The following is a 23,126-nucleotide window of genomic DNA, read 5'->3' as shown; positions in this document are numbered from 1 at the left end:
TGCTGCACATATTTACCCCAAGCATGGACAGAGCCCTGTGCCTCTTTATTCAGGCAAAATTCCCCTCAGAAGTCAATGGGAGTTCTGCCAAAGTATGAGCTGGAATTGTTGAACAGGCCCTATCTTAGCTGGGTTAAATCCTAAATGTTTTGGATTCTCCATGTGCCTCATGCTTTAGTATTCTTTGATATTGCATGCTGGGCCTCATCTTTCAGATACGGACATCCATCCATCAGGAATATTGCAGTGGATTTATTTCCTTCACGGTAAGGGACGGCAAATTCAGGACTCTATGCAGGGTTAGAGTGCTCTACTAAGTGCTTTGGAGACTAATACACAATTGCCAACACTTGCTTTGTAAATTCTGCATTATTCAGAAACAACTTGCAACTACAAAGGACTGTACTCCCCTGAACTAGCCACAGTCAGAAACCTTTACCATTTCCAGCACCTTTTATTGGAGGCCGTCAAAGTGAAGACAAGCCTGCGCTATCATTTAGCTTTAATGCACGGCCTCAATATGCAAGTCACATTGAATAACTAACTGGGACACTAGGCTTTGCCAAGTGAAAGAAAACAAAAAAAGTTTAAGTATAAAGAATTACAGGCATGATTTCCAGACTGGTACTCTGGTTTTACAAGTGCACTTTTGCCAGGGAATTGCTGGAATGCTTTGCCAGTGAAAAGCTTGAATGAATTGCAAGCAGAATCTCTGGTGAGTACAGAATTGTGCCCTTAAAAAGAGAGGGTTGAAAAGCAAATCCCGATAGCCTGTCACTTTTTGTGATCCAGCTCCTACAGCAGTTTGGTTTAGTGCACTCATAAACGAGCAAAAAAAGAAGAGAACATCTATATTGGGGCTAAATCGAAGATTGACAGCTATTTTGCTATGTAAAATGTTAATCTTTCCTAAGGAGCTTTAAAAACTAGACTGGACAAGGCTCTAGGGAATAAACTGTAGGGAACAATCCTACTCTGGTGAAGAAATAGACTAGATGTGACCCAATAGGGTCTTTACTGTCTCTAACAACTATGATTACATGACACCTTGAAATGTATTAGAGCAATGAATACATTTTATGCTAAATTCTGGTCATTCTGCTAACTCACCCTCCCACTCATCCTCCCACCCCTGCCAGTCTTCTCTGTTCCCCTGTCATGTCCTGTCTGACATCTAGTCTGTGAGTTCCCTTGGACAGGGACTCTCTTTTTTGTTATTTTCTTTGCACTGCATAGTATAATGGGGCCCTGATCCTCAGCTTCGGTTCCTAGATGCTACTGCAATTAGAATAATAAACTAGGAGAAATAATAATACCTAGCTCTTATATAGTGTTTTTGCATCAGTAGATCTCAAAGCACTTTATAAATGGTGCAATTAAGTCAGGATGGAAAAAATGCAAAAAGTAAAGCCAGGAAATGGTCAGCAAAAAGGCACTGCATTCAGTCATAATTCAATGACCAGAAATATGGACTATTAATTAACTCTGTTGAGTAAGAAGTAGGAAATAACATTAATTACTTACAGTACAACACCACTTTGAAAAGACAGCACTGAAATGACCTTGCTGCATTATATACTGACTCTTTCAAAGGCTCACATACTACATCTGCTCTGCTTACAAACAAAAAGGGGTGTTTTCAAATTGCTGCTGTCATAGGACTTGAAAAATTAAGGCTGTGTTCTTCCTGTTTTGGGTACCGTTTAGAATAGCGAAGAAGAGACCACAATTGTACCTATAGGCTGCAAATGCTACATTCTTTACCATGTTTTAGCAGCAGAGAACGAACCCAGGACCTTCAACACTAAAAGCAAGGATGGCTACCATTTGAACTAGAGGAGTACCACATTTGCTATTAGCAGTATTAGGCTCATGTAGGCTTATGTGGACCCGTCACTACAGGAAATACATTACACATGTCACACACAATAATCAGTGGGTGGGTTTCATCAACATGCAGGATGGAGAGAAATTTATTTAGTGCAGCTGGGACACAGGGCATAGCTATGAGTGGTCAGATGAAATTATGCCGAATATCAGGATAAAAGTTTCCTAACAATGAGATCTATTTGGCTGTGCATTTCCTGAGGAAAATGATGGAAGTCCTATTTGGGGGGAGGAGGGCAGTATAAAATTAGACTGGACAGACCAGTCCAAATATCTCTATTATATTGCATGGAGGATGGGTCCATCAATGGCTATTAGCCAGGTTGGTCAAAGAAGCAACCCCATGTTCTGAGTGTCCCTAAGCCTCCAAATTCCAGAAGCTGGGACTGGATGACCGGGGAAAAATCATTCAAAATTGCCCTGTTCTATTCATTCCCTCTGAAGCATCTGGCACCAGCCACTGTTGGAAGACAGGGTACTGGGCTAGATGGACCATTGGTGTGACCCAGTGTGGCCGTTCTTATGTTCCAATTCTACAGTCCGAACTTACCTGACAAGTCTGCTGATGCTGCACAAAGCAGAACAGAATCCAGCTCACTCTTCCTAAACTGCATGGGCTGAAAGAGGCCCCAGCAACAAGACCCTTATGCTTCAGCAGCCCTCAGGGGCCTGAACAGACCCTTTGTGGCCAGTGCAGCCACCTATAATTTAGAGAAGCCTTTAGGCCATTCTGTACGCAGCTGAGTACCAAATCGGCCCTGGCAGCTGTGGGAATTAGGGGACCACAAAGGCAGCTCTGGAATATCTGATCGCTGTCCCCATGTGGTGATGTTAAGCACAAAAGGTTGTGTTAGCCTGAGTGCTACAGAGGACTAAAATTGAGTGAATAATGGGTCCGGGGCTGAATTGGAAAACAAAACAAACACACACAAACAAATTCACCAATCTGAGCCAAAATGAAAACTTTTTCAAAAAGTTTCCATTCAATTGAAAAGCTGAAAAAATTTCATTTTCAATCCAGTGGAACGTTTCTATTTACCTCTAAATGATTTTTCCCAATGTTTTGATTCGTTTAGAGTCAACTGAAATGTTTTCGGTCAACTTCAAATGATTTTGTTTTTTACTTTTTCATTTTGATTTGGCGCTTTTCACACTTTTTTTTTTAAATTGGCCAAATTTGGAATCAAAACACCAATTGGAATCCAAAAGCCGAAAGAAAACGTTTCGACTATTTCGAAATTTGTTTTCAATGGAAACAATTCATTTAATTCAACCTGAATCAATGAACAGTTGCAAGCCCTGAAAAATGCATTTTTTTAAAATGAAAAACACAATTTGTTGAAAAAACGATGCAAGCATTATAGAGGACCGCGGAGACCACCTCAGGAAATCTGATCTAGCGACAGTCCAATTCCTTCTCTTCTTGATTGCGAGGAATAGCACAACTGGGACTTACTCGTCCTGCTGGCGTTGTCGTTCCCATTGTCGTAGCTTGCCTGCCCTCCTTCATCGGTATCGGATCGGTCCTGGTGCTCATAGAGCCTTTCGTTCTCGCTGGTTTTATCCCGGCTGGAGGTGGATCTCCGCCTGCGCCTTTTCCTCCTGTAGCCCCGTGGCATTGGCACCCCGATGTAAATGGAATGGTAGTCTGCAATGGAGAGAAAAAAGAAACCCACCAAGGAACTTCGCATGGAGCAGCAGAGCTCTGGGCGTACAACCCTCACCGCTTTTCACTTGTGAATAGAAGCCAGCACTTCCATATGGTCTCCCCACCCATCTCCCATTAGGCCTGAAACACCAAACATTACTATCGTGCTAACAAGGATGTCTGGCTACTCCCAAACCCATCGATGCCATGGAGTCCACAAGTAGGCATGCCCTTGGGTTTTGAGTCTCATTGGCACCCCCAGAAGCACCATTACACACATCCCCACTGATACATCAGGGTGGAAAGGATGTTTTTACTTATTTAAATGGAAACAACAAATTGTATCCATTCGGCCTTGAATTTTGGGTGAAATTTGGCATCACTTCAAGGAATATTACCCTGCTAGGTAGTCTTCAAACCAACTGAACAGCCCTATTCTGAGATGCGCTGAGTAGCTGCAGCTTCCACTAAAGTGGTGGGTGCTGAACGCCTCCCAGGATCAAGCCCCAGCTATATATTAGGAAGTCCAAGGCAATGTTTCTCAAAGTCAAAAATGTTCATGTCCCCCATACTGTTAACATAGGTACATTTAATATAAAAGCAAAAAAAAGTAAGTCTGTGTGTGTTTTGAGAAGTTGATAGAGAATACTTGACTTTGAAGAGTAAGGGTGTGTGAGGAGTGAGATTTTTCTCTTTTCTTCAGAGCAAATACAGTTTTCAATGCCTTGCAACCCCTTTGGTTGTCATGACCCATGAGCTGAGAAACATTGGTCTGTGGATAGATAGGGCATTAGACTAGGACTCAGGAGATCTGGGTTCAATTCACAGCTCAGCCACAGAGTCCCTGTGTGTCCAGGAACATGTCACTTAGAGCTGTCCGGGGCCTTAGTTCTCCACCTGTAAATGGAGATAGCACTTCCCTACCTCCCAGGAGGGTTTGGGAGAACAAATCCATTAATGATTGCGACATACTGCAGAGATAAGGGCCGTATAAGTATGTAGGTAGATCGATCACTGAAGTCAATGGGAGTTTTGCCATTTACTTCAATGGGAGAAGATCAGCCTCCAAAGGCAAACTGTGGAACACCTGGAATTTTTCTTACCTTCTTCATCATCATATCTCTTCCTGGAGTTGCTGAGACCTCTCTCACTCAGTCCATCATCTTCATCCATCATGACTGCACCACTAGAGGAAAGAGCTGAAGGATTCAAGGGGGAGAATAAAGAAAATAATTAGAACATGGCTTTTAAGAAAAAACATTTTCATTTTACATCAATAAGAGATTCTTTAGAGAGAGGCATTTGGCTCCACATCAGTGGTAAGAGACGATTATTAAAATTGTCATCTTTTTGGGGTGGGGCCAGCCTTTAGTTTTGTGTTTGTACAGCGCCTGGCAGAGTGGGGCCCAGTCCTTGTTCTAGATGCTCCTGCAATACAAATAAATAATAAATCAATACTGACGAAGGCTGGGGTATCCTGCCGACCCCCTGAGGTGGTTCTGCCGGATCTGGGCTAAGACATGTTGCTGGGGGACAGCGTAGAGGACATTGCTGAATAAAATATTTGTGTGACAGTAGTGCCTACAGACCCCAACAGAGATGGCGGCCATTGTGCTAGGCGCAGGACAGTCAGCTGGTGAGAGACAGTCCTTGCCCCAAGAACTTACAGCCTAAATAGACAAGACAGGCAAAGCATTGGAGAGAGGCAGGTCTCAAGACGTTGTTTCATTCTGTGTTTGTACAGGGCCTAGTAAAATGGGTTGATCGTCCATGATTGGGGCTCCTAGCTTCTACTGCAATGCGCATAAATAATTACAAAGGAAATATTTAATAAACAAGAGGCCTAAATTCACAGATGTGATTGGGTTTTTAATATTTTTGTAAGGGAACTAGCTAGGTTAGGAGACTTGTAATGAGATACAGAAGCTATCTGAGCTATAGGGACCTGATCCAACTCCCACTAAAGTCAAGGAAAAGGCTTGCCTTTTTATTACTTTTTATTATTTGTATTCCTGTAGCATGTAGGGGCTCTATCATGGACCTGGACCCCACTGTACTAGGCGCTGTACAAACATAGAAAAAATGGTCCTTTTGATTCTCATTTGGGCTGCACCAGGCCATACATCACCAAATTCAAATGTGACTCATGGCAATGGGTGGTCAAAAGCCGTTGCTATCAAATGTTCATCTGGTGACTTGGGCAACATGAGGGTCTCAGCTCAGTTCCGAGCATCAACATCACAACCACTGATTAACTGGCTGTCTCAACAGACAGGCCAAGAACTAGACAGGCCATGGAGACTGAACTACACACTCGCTCCTAGAGATAGTGACACATATGGCAATTTCCTGAAATATCTTTGGGAGAACTCATTGTGGGTCCGAGACTGTATGAAATTCCACTGGGGAGAGTGACCACAGCCCTCCAGGAACGAAGAACAGTGGCTGGAAGTGGAGGGATGATTAGGCAAATTTACTCAGGTTTTAACATGTCCATAGGGGCCCCGCCACCTGGAGAGGCTAACATAGACGGCTTCAAACCAGATTCTCCAGAAGCCACCGGACAAAGAAAGGACTTTTGGATAAATAGCCTGAGTTTAACCACCCCCCCCCCCCCCCCCCAGCATCTGAAAAAATGATACTGACCTCCATTTATGAAGTGCTTTGAGGATGAAAAAAAAAAAAGTATTTAAAAAGTGATCTACAGATGCAAAGTATTATTGTCCTGCTGCTTCTCTTAAGTGGAATATGCATTTTCATCATGCACCGACACATTTTGGTAAACATTTGCCCAGCTTTTGCTCATAATTCTCACATACTGTCTTATTTTGAATGGAGTTTTTGCGTTTTCATCAAGAATAATAATTAGTTTCCTAATTATCTCACCTACACTGATTGCCCTTCACACTTGATGAAGGCGAGAGGATGGTACTAGCAGTGGCAGTAAAATCAATGCCTTTCAAAGTCACTTTGAGAGTGGTCAGATAGGCAGCTCTGGGCTCTGAGTACCATTGCAAACTAACAGCCAGCTCTTGTTTTCTCAACAAAAGGCATAACACATTATCAGAGCTGATCAGTTAAAAAAATAAATAAAGATTTGCAAAATTAATAGTAAATAAAAGTACTGAGTTCAGGTTGTTGAGGGAAACATGGTCATGTTGTTATTCTCTATTTGCATACCAGGTATGTGTGGAAGTGAAAAATCTTTACAAATGATTATCTGTCCATATATTCAGACCATTATCCCAGTTTAAAAGCTGCAGTTAGCCAAACAGAATAACCCTGTCATTTATCATCTTATTTATATTACAGTAGCATTGAGAAGCCCCAACCAAGCTTGGGGCTCTATTGTGATCGGTGCTGTGCAAAAATCAATATTAGAGGTAGTCCTTGTCCCACGTCAGTGAATCAGGGTTTATTTACAGTTTTTGCACTGATTTAACTAAATCAATAGGTTTCTTTCTATTTAGTTAAACCAGGGCAACCCCCAAGGGTGGACTGGTTATAGTGGTATAAAGATGTTTCCGATGGCAAGTGCGTCCACTGACTGAGGATGTTCTGCTTGGAGTGGCATTTCCCCATGTCAGACCAGGTTACAAATCAAGGGGCCTGCTCCAAAGCCTATTGAAATCAATGGGAGTCTTCAAATCAACTTCAGGGCTTTGGATCGGGCTTGGTGCCCAATCTTGCTGCGACTGAATTAAATGGCCTAGCTTCAATGGGAGACCCTAAATGATTCCCTCTTAGAAAGCAGAGCTCTTGGTGTATTTTTGGGCTGAATTCTTAGATCCAGATTACTTCACTGTTACACAGGCAAAATGTCTATGAACTCTGTGGGTGTCTTTGCTTACATAAGTGCAGCTGGATTTGATCTTTGTATATGGCCAGGTCCATAAACAAGAACCTGGTCTGTCCATTGCACTTAAGGTACAAGTCAAGGGCATGTTACTAATAAAAAATAAAACTGTTTCTCATTCCTAGATATGGGTGGGAATGTTCTCTAGATTATCTTTTTTTTTTTTTAAATTTGTGTTGGTGGGTTTGGCCCTAAAAAGTGAATCAATTTCAACCTCCTGGAACCCTACAAAAACAAACCAGCAGGACAGCCCAACACACCGAGAAACCCTACAAAAACCAAGCCATTCGGCACAGCCCCACCACTTATAAGTAGCCTCACAATAATAAGCCAATGAGAGCAGCCAAATATTCACCGTAACTGGAGAATTAAATTTAAAAAAACAAACAAAAAGATAATAACCACACATCCCTTACAGAACACTTTTCCTCATAGATCTCAGGGTGCCTTACAAAAGGTGGATCAGTGTCATTAGCCAGAGCTGACAGAGGAGGAGCTAATGTCACAGTAGAGAACAGAATTTGGGTTTCTTGACTGCCAGCCTAGTCCTGAGCCGTTGACATACACTGCCTCCCCAGTGGAGGAAGAAGGCTCAAAGTGTTTCAGATAAGAATTTTATTTAGGCCATAGAGATTAATAAATGCATACTGCAACATTCTTAAAAAAAAATACAATTTATTGGGTCTGATTTTCAGGATGCTGAGACGCAAATTGCTCAGTTTGGGTATTCAGTCACCACAACTATGTGCGCCAGATTGGGATGTATCTAGCACCATTTATGCAGATAAACACCCTCTTCTGGATATACAATTGTGCACACAGTGAGTGCTCAAACTGCACTCGTGCAAATGTAATCTGACATCAGGCCTTGATTTCATGAAACTAAGGTTATCTGGTTATGTTCCAGGATTTGAAGTGAAGATGGGAAAGTGATGTTAGAAAATGTGTGATGGGAAACAATCACAGGTACCGTGAGGAACAGAAAGGGTCTAGCCAATATAAATGTTAGACTAGGATTTGGGATGGGTGACTCAGCTGATAAGAGAACCTGAAACCGTGACAGCCCCTTCTAGCTCACCCTCAAAGAAATCCCGACAATCTGAAACCAAGCAACCACATAAATAAGCTTAATCCAAATCAGAATTTACTCCTTGAGAAGTGAGAATAGTCAGAGACTATGAGGTCCATAAGGGACTTGGTTATTGATATCAATTGTATATGGAAGGTGCTCAGATACTAGGTGATGGAGGACCATATAAAACCCTAAGGCCACTTAAAAGCTTTGCTGGCATAGCTATGTTGGTAGGGGTGTGATTTTTTATTTATTTAAGACATGACCTAGCTATGCCTGCAAGAACCCTAATATATGCAGTTACACCAGAAAAAAAAACCCCAAAAAACACACAGACAAAAACCCACAGATTTTGCTGATATAACTTATTTTGTTTGCCGAACCAGGAAAAGCTACACAAACCAAAGGATTTATTTTGCTACTACAATTGCATCTACACCAGGAAGTTTTTACCACTATAGCTATACTGGCAAAACTTTTAAGGGTACATAAGAACAGCCATATTAAGTCAGACCAAGGGTCCATCTAGCCTAGTGTCCGGTCTTGTGACAGTGGCCAATGCCAGGTGCCTCTGAGGGAATGAACAGAGCAGGTAATCAAGTGATCCATTCCCTGTTGCCCATTTCCGGCTTCTGGCAAACGTAGGCTAGGGACACCATTCCTGCCCATCTTGGCTAACAGCCATTGATGGACCTATCCTCCATGAATGTATCTAGTTCTTTTTTGAACCCTGTTATAGTCTTGACCTTCACAACATCCTCTGGCAAGGAGTTCCACGGGTTAACTGTGTGTTGTGTGAAAAAATACTTCCTTTTGATTGTTTTAAAGCTGCTGCCTATTAACAAGACAAGGCCAAAGACAGAAAGGAAAAGGCAGCGATGGGGCATGAAAGGAGGGCAAAGAAACAAGTGATAGGTACCGGAGATGCAGAAGGGAGTGAAAAGAATGGACTGGAAGGGTAGACTTCTTATACCATATATAGTGTACGAAATAACAATCCCTTCTAAACCAAAGGTAAATCAAGTCTAATTCCATCCTGGGGTCTTCAACAAACCATCTGAGCTTAACTTTTCTGATCTATGTCGTCTGGTATTAGGATGTGCTGCCATGAAGTTGTGCTCTTTCTAAATGCCTTTTTGAGTAGGGAGTCTTCTGAAGGGACACATTTTGCATCTCTGCAAAGGGCCCTTGTTAACATGGCCACCAAGACTCTGGTAAACAGGAACAAATATAATCTGCATCCTGATTGTATGCGGCGTTATTCTCTTGTCCTTTTCTACTGGTTCACTAAGAGATAGATCCAGACAAAGCTGTTTCTATGGTCTGTTCTACACTTATCGGCCATCCGGCGAGGATGATCTCTTTCACATGTTTTATTTTTCATGGGTCCTTTGGTGACTGAGGAGTCCGATCTTTGAGCCACAGGCAGATTGGCAGACATTGTAAGTGGTTTTGGAAGACAGGGTCGGGCCACGATCGCTCCACGATGGTTGTCTTTCCTTTCTTTTCCAGTCTTTTTCTGCAACCAGGGCAAGGCAGTTTTCCTCAACAGTGGACGTTCCCTCTCTGACAAGTCTTCCCCAGTTATCCCTCTCCTGGGCTGCTGTCTCCCAGCGTGTGGCGTCACTTATACCAACATAGCTATACCAGTCACGGATGTGCAAAAAAAACAAAAAAACAAAACAAAAAAAACCCTACACCTTCTAGTGACTCAGCTATGGCAACAAACCCCCTAGTGTGGGCATAGTTATGCCATTAGAAGAGAGTGTTTGTCGGCACAGCTAATGTGGTCAGGGAAGTGGTGTTCCCGTACTGGCAGAAAAAACCTTCTGTTGACAGATGCTGCATCTACATTAGGCAGCTAAAACACCTTCTGTTGACACCTGAGGCCCCTACACTGGGGCCTATGCTGCCACAGGCACTGTAGTGTAGACACAGCAGACTAGAAGTATTCTTTAGAGAGATTCATAATTAAACACATGTACATTTACTGCCCACGAAGACGTTTCGGGGAATGTTGCGACCAAACGAAAAAGCGGCCGTGACACAATGGAAAATGCTTCTCAAATATGCAGGCTAACATGCTGTATCCATCCACACTGCCACATTTGGAATGTTTCTACATATCTAGATCCACGTGCGCACGCAGATATTTTTGTTAGCTTCAGATGTTTTAATCTCAATGTACAGAACTTTATCTGCTTATACGGTCTCCATCACAGTTGTATCCGAGCCCTGGCCTCTACAAAATTACAGCATGTCAGTTTAACTACATCACTCCGGGGTGTGGAAAAATCCACATGGATTATAATGACCGAATCCCCAGTGTAGATAGCTTGACGGGAGGGCTTCTCCCATCGACATAGCTACTGCCTCTCAGGGAGGAGAGGTATATATGCCGACTGGAGAAGCTCACCCTTCGGTGTAAGTAGCATCTTCACTATGTACACATCGGTGCTGTGCTGTAAGCGTAGAAACCCCTTGAGTAGCTGCCAAGCATTTCAAAATAGAAATAACGTTCTCTCTCCAGCTTCCAAGTCTACGGGAGAAAAACGCAGTTCAATAGTAACTGCTGATTATCGCCTTGTTTTAAACATTTGGAGAGATTCCCACAGCATGAGGCTGGTGCTCCTAGAGTTTCTATTTGTACAATAGAAATATATAAACATTGGGGAGGGGAATTTCCTAGCGTTTATGTGCATGAGTAGAATTTATAGACACTGACAACAAGCACTCTAGCAATAAAAAGAGAGAGAGAGAGAGAGAGACCGAGACTCTTCAGATTAAAATACATAACATCTAAAAGTCACTCATATTCCACAAGAGCATTCCTTCAAAAATCGTGACAACTATGCGATAGATTGTTTTTTTCTCTTGCCCTACAATAAACATTACTTTTCTTAGAGGAGCTGTCATCTTATTACACACCAAAGTGATACAATTAAGGATAGAACACCAAGAGCAGTGAAGCAAATCCATTGAGGACCCTGGGTATTCACTCGAGCGGCTAGCCCGTGCCACCATGGCTATCATTATTCGGGCTAGCTGGATCAGAGCTAGCTCAGGTGTCCCTACACATGCTGCAGTCACACCTCTGACTGCAGTGGAGACTTACCCTAACACGCGCCTTAGTTGAACTTTATTACACAGATGTTACTAACCGGCACTGTTTGGACCCACAACGTTCCATAACAGAGCTCTAGTTTTAATAGGCAACCTTACCTTCTAATCCCTTGAAATGTTCAAAACTAAGCAGAAGGGGGATGTCCAGCAGCCGATCTGCAAAAGCTCTAGGATGAAAGAGTCCTGGGTGCTGCAGGGTGAGGAAGCCTAGTTTGTCTTGACAGAGAAAACTACTGATGAAAGCATGGTATTGACTTCTAATGTCAAAGGCGCGAGTTAAAATGTGTTTTGCGCAATGTTGATTGACTTTTAGAGCAGAGCAGCATCACACCACATCACAGGACACAAATAGATCTCAGTGGAGGATGTGACATGCGAACAAGCGAGGACCTAGCCTTGTACAAATCATAACAACAAATGAAGGGAAAACCAGCAAGAGCATAAAAACAGAGCCATCAAATTCTAACCTGGTCCCTCTTCTGTGCTGCCCAGGGCATCCTGTCTTGGGTGCATCAGTCTTGCTTAGACTGTCATTTTCCCCCCTTTGGACAGTAACTGTCTTTCATTTAGCGTTTTGTACAGTGTAAAATACACTATCAGCGCTTAAGAAATGATCAACAGTAATAATAATGAAGCAAAGTTGTACTGCACAGGATGGTCCAATAAAACCTATACACGAAAAGCCCCACTGAAGTCTATGGCAGCCTGATCAGATCAGGCTCATGGGCTTTTAGATTATAGTTACTTTTTAAAAATAAAAACAGATAATTGCATTCCAGGCCATTTAGCAATCTCTGAATTTTGTCTTTTTTTGTGAAATGTTCACAAAATGAGAGCTTCCACCCCAACTGCCCCCTGCAAGAACACCCAACTTTGAAATGCAAACAAACAAAAACAATTTTCACTGAAATTGCATTTTGAAAAGTCAATAATTTTGAAGGTTTCACCGGAGTATCAAACCAATTTTTGCTGAAAATGGGCCCAATTTCCACTCCCTAATGGCCTTCCAAAAGAAATAATGGAACTAACATGACATTTGCTGCCACCACATTATTCACTCTGCTTGCATGTTGCATCCCTTCCCTCCCACTCCGTGTCGTTCTTGTCTATTCAGATGACAAGTTTGGTTCTTTGGACAGCACCTAGAACTATGGAGTCCTTGTCCATGACTGAGGCTCCTAGGCATCCAAACAACAAATAAAAACCCTGATTTAGGGTAGCGGGGCTAAAAATAGCAGTGTAGACACTGGGATCAGAATGGAGCCTCAGCTCTGAGACCCTGCGAGACCTGGGCTCTGAGACCTTTTAGCTCCAAAGGCTGGGCCCTGCGAGCCTGAGTTAGCTGACCCAGGCTCTGAGGATCGGTGCTGAGGGGGTTTTGATTGCAGCATAGACATATCCTAAGCGTCCGCAGGATCTGGCCCTTTCAATTAGGCTTCTGTTCCTACATCACTTAGATGCCACGAAGGGTCTGATTCTGCAAGGTGCTGAGCACCCTCAACGCATACAGAGTTCAATAAGGATGGAAGGCACTCAGCACTCACAGGATCTGGAGTTAAACACGCCGTTGTGAAGTCCAGTCTCCTGAATTGCACAAATAACGGTATGAATTTTAAATGATGATGTAGGTGCAGCCATACCAGTGACAGGGCCCCTATCCTAGCAGAGGAGGGACTCCCGAAAAACCAAGCTGAGAGTAACCTCTGCCTCTGCTCTCTCTGAGGCAGGAGAGCAGGCGCTGAGAATGAACTGCTGTGTGATGCAGGGCTTTGCGGGCGTCCATCAGCTGCTTGCAATGGCTGCAAGTCTGGCCCCACTGTGATATACGGAAAACCACTGCCCATCAACCCTTCTCTGTTTGAATGAGGACCTTGTCACTGCATTGACTGCACAGAGGTCTGGACCAAAACCACGGATTAGAACCACCGCCTAAGATCTTATGTTTGTTGGGACCATTAGAAATAGGGACCAGCTGGAAAATTCAGATCAGGGCTCTGATTTTTAACACCCTAGAGTTCTGATGTGTTGAGCTAGTATTTTTCATTTGGGTTTCTCTCAAATGGAACCGTGCATTTCCAATGGGCTTCTGTCCTAAATCCTCCATGGATTCAAATTCTGATCTCAGTTTTGAGTTTGTTATGATCTCGCAAAATGGGTACGTTTCATATGGCTTTAGGTTTTCCTGAGATTATTGCACACATCCCTGTGCTTTACATGGAGACATCCATTTATATGCACACACATATACACACAGATTATCTGAGCTGTCCAGTTTTATTTCATGCCTGGGCTGTTCAGATCTACTTATCCTTTTAACATGAAATATCAATAAATCTGCATCACAGCTGTCAATATAATTTCTGGATAGCTAGTCACACTGGTAAGGAGAAACAGGAATGGGAAGTGACATTTTGCAGCTTAAGATAATGTGATAGGGGCTTCCCCGCTTCCCCAATTCCTTTTGGGAGATTATTCCACACTCTCTTTTCCTGATATTTGGCCTAAAACTTCTTTTGCTTAGTATCATCCCCCTGGTGATAATTAAACACCATCCTGCACCATTTCGCTCCCTTCTGAGTGTTTTAGCCCTTCCAACACTTGTATACAATTTTCTTGGAATTGTGTCCTCAGTGGAAAATGAAGACGATCCATTTCTAGAGACAAAACTGCACGGTAATCAGGAATAATCCTGCATTCACTGGGGGGATGGACTTGCCTCTTACTCCTAGATACCTTTCCCATCTCTACTTCCTATGGTTCTGGTATTCTAAAGGCTAAAGCAGCGGGACTAGGAGCCAGGAGTCCTGGGTTCTCTTTCTGATTAACTTTTCTGTACCAAATCTGTAGCATTTACTCACTTCACAGGAAGAAAAGGAGTACTTGTGGCACCTTAGAGACTAACAAATTTGAGCATAAGCTTTCGTGAGCTACAGCTCACTTCATTGGATGCTCATCCGATGAAGTGAACTGTAGCTCACGAAAGCTTATGCTCAAATAAATTTGTTCATCTCTAAAGGTGCCATATGTACTCCTTTTTTTTTTGCGAATACAGACTAACAAGGCTGTTACTCTGAAACCTGTCACTTCATAGGGATGTTCTGAGTCTTAATTAGTTTTTCCTAACATGTATAGTGCCAGGGATCTCAAAACAGATTCAAGCCTACACCCCATCCCCGGTTAGTGGTCTCACAATGATAAATTGCATCTTTAAACAGTTTTCAAATCCATCTCTCTGGAGACTCCTTACATCCCAAACTTCTGACCTGCTTTGAAAGGTGCCATTGCAGAAAAACCAAACCTGGCCCCAAACCATTTCTTTACTCCTCATGTGGATTCCTCCCCACCCTATGCCCTGAATTTATATTGATCTGAGGTGCAAGATGGGTCCTGTATCAGTCACAGGTTTAAGGTCCAATATCATTAGTTTAAAGGGCTGGATATCCCAAAGAAGAATCCTCCCTTTGCACGGCATTTGTTTCTAACCTTGGTAAATTGGAAAGCATCAGACTAACACTGACATTCTGGGTTTAGGTCATTTAAGAGTTTCATTCATTATTTTTACATTACTGTGGTCCCTACATACTGCAAGCAAGATCAGAGCTCTATTTCTTCTAGATGCTTTACATTCAAGCTGGTCAGGAATTTTTCAGTAAAATGCTAATTTGTTTAAACCAAAACTTTTCATGAGAGTCAGTTTCAACAAAGTTAGGCATGCAAAAAGATTTTCAAAACTTTTTTCCAAATTCTCAAAACATCCCATTTTGACATTTTCTAAACGAAACATTTCAGTTTTCCAGTTCCAAATAACTTTGTTTTAACATGTACGCTAATTATAGAACGTTTTTAAATAGTAAAAAAAAAAATCAAATATTTAAAAATGATCAAAACTAAACATTTTGATTGAACTCCCCCCACCCCCTTCAGATTTTCAGTTTGTAGAAGTTTTCAAAACTTTGATTTTTGGTCCCAATTTGGGCTGGGAAAAATTTCTGAAATCTCAAAAACATTAATGGGATAGAGAAATCATTTCCTGTCAAGCTCTCCTGCGTAGACACATAGGAAGACAGTGTCTACACCCCAAAGATTTTACAAGACAAGACGGACAAATGGTAGGAGAAAAGAAATCTCTCCGTTTTGCAGATGGGAAACTGAGGCACAAGAGAGGAAGTGACTTGACCAAGGTCACAGAGGGAGTCTCAGGCAGAGGTGGGAGTTCAATCCAGATCCCCCAAGTCCAGTTCATCGCCTTAACCACAAGACCAGTGCTCCGCACCCCATTTTGAACTCCCTGCTAGCAGGGAATCTCAATTGCTCGACCTCAAGTTAACCTGGACACCGACAATTCTTAGTCCTTGTCTATAACAAAGTGACAATATGCAATAGTTCTGCCCCCAGAGAAATGCTACATACTAAATTACAATGCAACCATTTTTATTAGTAGATTCTTTTTTAAAGCGCTGACACTAGGATTTTGAGAAACTCCGGGGACATCTCACTTTTAGTGCCACTGAAGCTGCACCCTGTTTATGCCAAACATGGACCAGTCCCTTTGGCTGAAGGACCAGATTTCTCTCTGAATTGTATCTTAAGAATGGTTTAGTGAAAAGCAGAAGGAGATGGTATTCTTCCTGTCCACAAGATGGTACTACAGCCCCACACTTTCCCTCACCGCATGCCATGCAGCAATGGGCTGTTGGTGCAGTCCACATCATTACTCACTTTACCTTGTGTGTTTTTCAGGCTCCATTTTTCTTCAGCCTTTGTGAAACCTCCACATTCCCAGATCTCTCCATGGCAGTCATCTCACAGCTGGGCCTCTCCGAGCAAGCGCCTGGGTGAGCGCTACTGAAAAGGTTACTCCTGAAATGTTAAGGGGAGAGGGCAAAAAAAAAAAAAAAAAAAGGTCACATAACTCATAAAAATGTCTATAAATTGCTTTTGAAAAGTACCTATATGCCTGAGAGCGCAGACACTTTCCTGAACACAATCCCATTTTTAAAAGCTGTAAGTATTACTATTAATCTTCACTGGGAGAAATTACCAAATTCTAAAGGGCTCTTTAATCTAGCGGAAAAAGGCAGAACAAGAACCAATGTCTGGAAGCTGAAGTCAGACAAATACAAACTAGAAGTGAGGTGCACATTTATAGCGGGGAGGATGACTAACCATTGGAGCAAGCTACCAAGGGAAGTGGTTTACTCACCATTTCTTGCTGTCTTCAGGTCAAGCCTGGATGCCTTTCTAGGAGATATGCTAGAGCCAAACACAGGTTATTAGGCTCAGCACAGGGGTAACTGACTGCAGTTTAACGGCCTGGGCTGTTTAGAGTGTCCCTTCTGGCCTTAAATAATAAATCCATGGAGTTTACGTACAAACACTGTACTCATAAAAGCGGCATCTTCATGCTCAGCAGATCTGCCCCTTACAAGTGCTGGGTTTTTGCACTGGCTCTGCACAGGGGTGAGTTGCTCTACCCAGCTGAGTCACTTCTGCTGATTTTAATGAGACACAGATGCTTGCCTTGTTATCCCTGAGCAGCAGCTGCAGCTATCGGAGGGTCAGCTAGATTCTCAGCAGGCTCATGCATCAACCACAGAGCAAACAGCGAGGGTCGGACTGCAGAATCTTTATCCCTGCCAAAAATGTAAGCAGCAGCAAGAACAGTGTCGGCTTTTCAGAGTCCAGGCTCTGTTTCAGGGCTAGCCCTTAGAAAAATCATCCTTTGTCTTATAAGCTGAGTGAATGCAATTGGGAGAGACTAATATTTGAGCCCCTTATCTGATTCATCACATGTTCTGGTTTCTCCTGTCTCTAACCTGATTCCTCCCTTACCTATGAATGGGATTGCTGTGGGAACTCCACCCCTCTCTCCATTCAGACACTCCTTTTAAGGGCAGGGCTCTCCTAACTCTGTGTAATTAACACACACTCTACTTATAATCACTGTGCAGAGCTTAATATTCCCTTCTATTTATACTGCATATTCCATCTGAAGGATTTCAAGATTTCCGGAAAGTCAGCTCTGTCCTTCTCCCATTGATGCCTCAGGAGTTTTCCCTCTGACTTTAATGGCTTGCAGGCCTGTAACGTACAGGGATAGCATCCCCATTCTCCTGGGCCCCACGTAGAATGCAATCTGCGGCTTCACAAAGGAACGCACCATTTCCCTTCCTGACACGTTATTACATACACTGTTACTGTCCGTCCCCCTGGCTGTTCTTACAGACTTATGGGTAGGTGACTGCAGGAGAGGAGAAGCAGCCAGCTGGGTTTCCTAGGGCCGGCCAGTTATTCCGGGACAAGGATACTCCTGTCCCACAGAGCAACAAAGCCTTGCAGAAGGGATAGTGCCTGTAGCTATCTTTCAGAGTGCCTGAGCTTGTTAGGAGAGAGAACACTTGTAGCTGCAACCAGGCAGGAGTGTTGCCATCCAGAGACTGATGCCCTGAAAAGTCAGCCCTGGGAAGGCAATTTAGTTCCTTGCTTAAAAATGAACTATATGCTAGTCACGGCAAATAAAAGTATTTGGCACACAGAGCACACTTGGGTCCTACTGATTAAATACTCATTGCCTAGAGCGCTGGTTACTTACTAGACTGCACAGCAGAGAAAATTTTAAAGACAGATGATGCCTACTGCCTGTACTTCATTTAAGGAAAAGTAGAGTAAGCCGAACGGTCCATCCACGGATGATCATTTGGACTTGGTAATTGACAGGAAAGGTGCATGCCATATTTATTTAGTTGTGTTCATTTGGAGGATGGATGGTGGAATTATTAATTGCAAATAATGGCTGTTGCAAATGTAGCCCTTCTTTCCTGCTCATGAACTCACCCTGACTTTTGCCAGTGTATCTACGATTTGCCACGTAGTTTGAGTGAACAATTCTCAACCTATCAGTTATTCACAAACTGTTCACTTTGATTATTTCACTATTTGCAGTGTGGGGCTGGTGACTTACTTATGAGCTTTTGCTAGATAGCTAAACTTTCTTAAAAGTGGAGAACAAAAAAGTGCATAACAAATTCTATGAATTTTTGGATTAATACTAATTTACGCTATAATTCACAAAACTCCAAGTAACCGCCACTTGGCGGAATACTTGGCAATCCCGTAAACAACAGTGAACTGAACTTGATTGATAGATAACACAGCTGGCTGGGGAAACTGATATGTTTGGTGATTTTTTAGAAACCTTTCCTACAAATTCCATAATTTTTTCAAAATTTCATCAGAATTCTTCAGAAGTGGAAAAATTCTGACTGGCTGGGTGTCATCATTCTAGTTTGACTCACCCCACCCCACGCAGGTGGGCATGGCATCGCAAGTGAGCCCTTAGCTGGTTTTCCCCTCAGCAAGGGTATGAGCAAGTCCAAAACACCCAGTGAAATTCTAAAGCTAAATGCTACCCCTTCGTGCAGGGTCTCCTTTATTCACAGAAAAGCCAAAGCAGAACATAAACAAAACTTTCACCCCAACATCTCCATGGGATGACTAGGTCAATCTTAGGCCATATCTGCCACCTGAGGCCAATGATCGCCTCTACAGGCTCTTCCCATGGGGTTCTCTTGGTTCCAGTCTCTGCCTCTGGGGTTAGGTCTCTTGCTCCTACTGGAGTAATATCCTTCTCTGGAGATGTCCATCCACTGTGCCTCTTCTCCAGAGATAGCAGGTGATCTTTGCCAGGTCAGGCTTCTGGGAAGCATCTGGGAGACCTCCTGGATGAGACCAGGTCCTCTTAGATACCTGCTGACCCCAGTCCCCCTCTCTAGGGGCACCCTCTTACAGGCTCCCCAACTGGGAAGGTCCCCTAGGGAGCTCACCTTCTAGCTCACCCAGACTTTTTCTGGGCACTCCCCTCCATAGGAGCCTGCCATCTCCCTTTGGAGTACCCCTCTAACTGAGCTTGGGGAATGTTTATTAGGTCCAGGTGCTCATTTACTAATCAACCGTCTGGGGCAGCCAGTAACCCCAGGTGGGGCCTTCATAAGGCAGTCATGGGCAGAGTGGGCTCTAGCTCCCCAAAAAGAGCAGATTCCCTGGGATGTTTTGGTTGAGAACATGAAAAAAAATGCCAAAATGTCATCAGTGTACATTTTTTTTAATAAAAAAATTTCAACAAAAATGTGACTGAAAAATGGAAATTGGAAAATTTCAACCATCTCTAATGGAGAGCAATTATTTTTAGATTTGTGACGAAGGCTCCCATGTATGACTGACTGTATTAATGGAAATCTTGCTTATTGTGATACTTTTGTTCACAGCGAGGCAGAACGAAGGTCTCAGGTGGCTGGATTTCATTGGAATGCCATTATCTATGTATGCAGCAGCTCCATGGGAGTTTCTGCAAACATTCAGGATGAAATCCTAGCCTCTTTGAAGTCAATGGCAAACCTCCCACTGGGGCCAGGACGTCACCCTCAATACTTAAGCCTCGTAAACCCGCTCTGAAGCAAATGAAATGCAACATACCTGTTAAATAGCTGGTGCTGCAGAGAGGTTGAGCAGCACCATTGAATCAATGGTGGAGCTGGGAACAGAAATCCTGACTTCATGTTCTGTATTATAATCACTAGACTATGCTAGCAATCCTCATTATAGCAAAGCCTCCCCCACCGTTAGGGTGAAGTAAAGGGCGGCGGGAGAATGAAAAGAGATGAGAGACGTCTCTGCATGAAGATTCCTCTGTGTATGGTGCTTACCATCAGCCACCTCCATCCTGAGGGCCATAGCTGGCTTGGTCTCCATTCAGAATACTTCTGCTATTGTTGACTGCTTATCAAACTGCAAAAACGAACACGTCACAAAGCGGCAGCCTTCGTTAGTCATCCTGCAATTGTTATTCCCGGCCCACGCCAGGCGAATTTGAAAGTTCCTGTGATGAATGTTCTAACCTTTCCCAAGCTTGGCTGAGTGAAAGTGTCATAATTGTTTCCTGGCCTGCCCTTTAGCTGGCCAGTATTTCCTTGGACGACTCTTTCTGCCCCCTCAAACGCTGTCTTTTTTCCCCCTGTGGAAACAATTGTGGGTACAGGCTCCTCTCCAGCCTTATCCTTTAAATAACTTGGCACTCTTTTCCACCACAGATTCCACCTGAGTCCCCTCAGCTTTCTGTTGTTCAGTTTACCCTTCGCTATAGTACACTCTCTACTTCCACAGACTGCTGTCCTCAACAGAGGGCATGCGTGACCCATCCTAAAAGTGCATGTCCCCATTCTAATGGCTGGTCCGCATCGGAGGTTTATGAGTCTCATATGGGTTCTGTAAAGGAGACCGGCTCATATGTTTAGTGCTGAAGGTTCTGGGTTCAAATCCCAGAGTTGTGCCATGTTGGGTGGAAAATGGGTTTTGAACCCAAGACCTTCAGTGCCTATATGGACCAGCCGCTAAGAGAAGAGGGAGACCCACTCTCACTTAGTGTGGGCTACACATGGTTTTAGGAGGCAGTCTGTGTACCTAGGGTACTTATATGGTCCCCGCTGCCGTAGTATCTGAGCAGCTCACAGGCCTTAATATATTTATCCTTACAACACTGCTGAGAGGCAGGACGGCACCATTATCCTCATTGTACAGATGGGGAACTGAGGCACACAGAGGCCAAATGGCTTGCCTAAGTTCACCCAGGGAGTCGGTGACAGAGCTGGGACTTGAACTCAGATCCTCGATTAGTGCTTTAATCACTCGACCATCCTTCCTCTAAGTGTGTGGCTAGATCAGGGGCTGTTGAATGGGCTATAGCCCCAGCTCTGTAACTGATATGGTACAGAATTTTTGGCAATGTTATTAAACAGACTAGAACCTGGCCAGGGCACTGAAGACAATACTTGTAAACCGTATGGCCACAGGTGTCATCACTTACCCAGCTCAAGGGTTAAATCTGGGACCTTCCTGTGCAGCAGCTCAATACAGCTAAAATAAAGGGAATAATTGAAAAAGATTAAAAAGAGCACCTTTTCCAGGCTGCTGCCACCTGAAAGCATTTGTGAAAGAGAAACACACCAGACATGTGTCTCATCATGCGCAGTGTTTACACCAAGTCATCCCTCTTCACTCAGAAGTGCGATAGGGAAATGATTTTTTTTTTTTACACAGGGATTATCTGCTAAGACTGACAGAACGGCAGCTGCTTGTAATGAGAGAGAACATTCCCACTGCACTCTCCTAAACACATCTGTGAGTAGCAAGGTGAAGTGACATCGCTAATGCTGATGGGTGCCATTACGGAAATATTAAGCATCTCTCTGTTAGACTGATGTTGAGGGCTCAGCCTCCTGTCTCTACAATCCACCCCGCAAAGAGCCTGACTCAAAACCTATTGAAACCAATGGAAATCTTTCTATTGGCTTTGATGGCCTTTGGCTCGGGTCCAGAATGACTTCATTGCGTCCTTTACTGCCACTCGACAGACTATTCAAACCATTGTGTGTATTTATGAATCCTGATAATTCAGGCAAAAACCTTGGTTATGCAAAAGTCCAGTGGACACTGTAAAATCTGGATTTGGGAGGGAAACTAGGAATTGAAACACTGGAGCTGAACATTTACTGGATCAGCCCAATATCTTGTCTCCAAACATGGCCAGTACCAGCTGCTTTAGAGGAAGATGCTATAAACCCTGCAGGCAACAGCTATGGGATAACTTGTCCACAGGGCAGTTTATTTCAAACTCCATTACATGGCTAGATCCCTGAAACTGCATGAGTGTGTGTTTTCCAAAGCTTTTTTAAAAATCCTTACCATTGTATCTCTGGACCCATGCAATAGCCTGCAGGCAAGATAGGAACACATGGGCATTTTGGGGTTAACAGCAGTTTGTAAAACTGAGGTTTACCTGCATCAGCAAAATGAGACATGCTAGCATGAGATGTTTATGTACAGCATATTCACATGTATTATCCTAGCAGTGGGTGACTATCGCTAAAGCTAAAATCCCTCTTTAATCTGAGGCCTATCTTTCATCTCTTTTTTGCTCCTTATTAGAGAAAGACAAAACAATAAGATTCTTTCATACAAACCATTGTTAGATGTTAGATGGACATCCCCAGACAGCTGACTCCAGAGAAGGATTCATAGATACTATGGTCAGAAGGGACCATTATGATCATCTAGTCCGACCTCCTGCACAACGCAGGCCACAGAATCTCACCCACCCACGCCTGTGAAAAACCTCTCACCTTTGCTATTGAAGTCCTCAAATCATGGTTTAAAGACTTCAAGGAGCAGAGAATCCTCCAGCAAGTGACCCGTGCCCCATGCTACAGAGGAAGGCAAAAAACCTCCAGGGCCTCTTCCAATCTGCCCTGGAGGAAAATTCCTTCCAGATCCCAAATATGGCGATCAGCTAAACCCTGAGCATATGGGCAAGATTCACCAGCCAGACACCCAGGAAAGAATTTTCTGTAGTAACTCAGATCCCACCCCACCTAACATCCCATCACAGGCCATTAGGCCTATTTACCATGAATATTTAAAGATCAACTAATTACCAAAATCATGTTATCCCATCATACCATCTCCTCCATAAACTGATCGAGTTTAAT

The 23,126-nt window shown here is 43.3% G+C and overlaps 1 protein-coding gene across 1 annotated transcript in view; it reads right to left on the bottom strand.

Annotated features, from left to right (window-relative positions):
* SLC4A5 (solute carrier family 4 member 5) overlaps positions 1-4,711 on the bottom strand; it is a 106,852-nt gene extending 102,141 nt beyond the window's left edge. Inside the window, exons 1-2 of the mRNA XM_077805628.1 lie at positions 4,639-4,711; positions 3,344-3,535 (exon numbers count right to left, since the gene is read on the bottom strand). Of these exons, the coding sequence (XP_077661754.1) occupies positions 3,344-3,535; positions 4,639-4,711 (265 nt within the window). The remainder of the gene's footprint in view (positions 1-3,343; positions 3,536-4,638) is intronic.
* Positions 4,712-23,126: the final 18,415 nt, after the last annotated feature.

Source organism: Eretmochelys imbricata, chromosome 26 (assembly GCF_965152235.1).
Source record: "Eretmochelys imbricata isolate rEreImb1 chromosome 26, rEreImb1.hap1, whole genome shotgun sequence".
Classification (NCBI taxonomy): Eukaryota; Metazoa; Chordata; order Testudines; family Cheloniidae; genus Eretmochelys; species Eretmochelys imbricata.
Note: the sequence above shows the minus strand (reverse complement) of the source record. Positions and strands in the feature narration are given on the sequence as shown.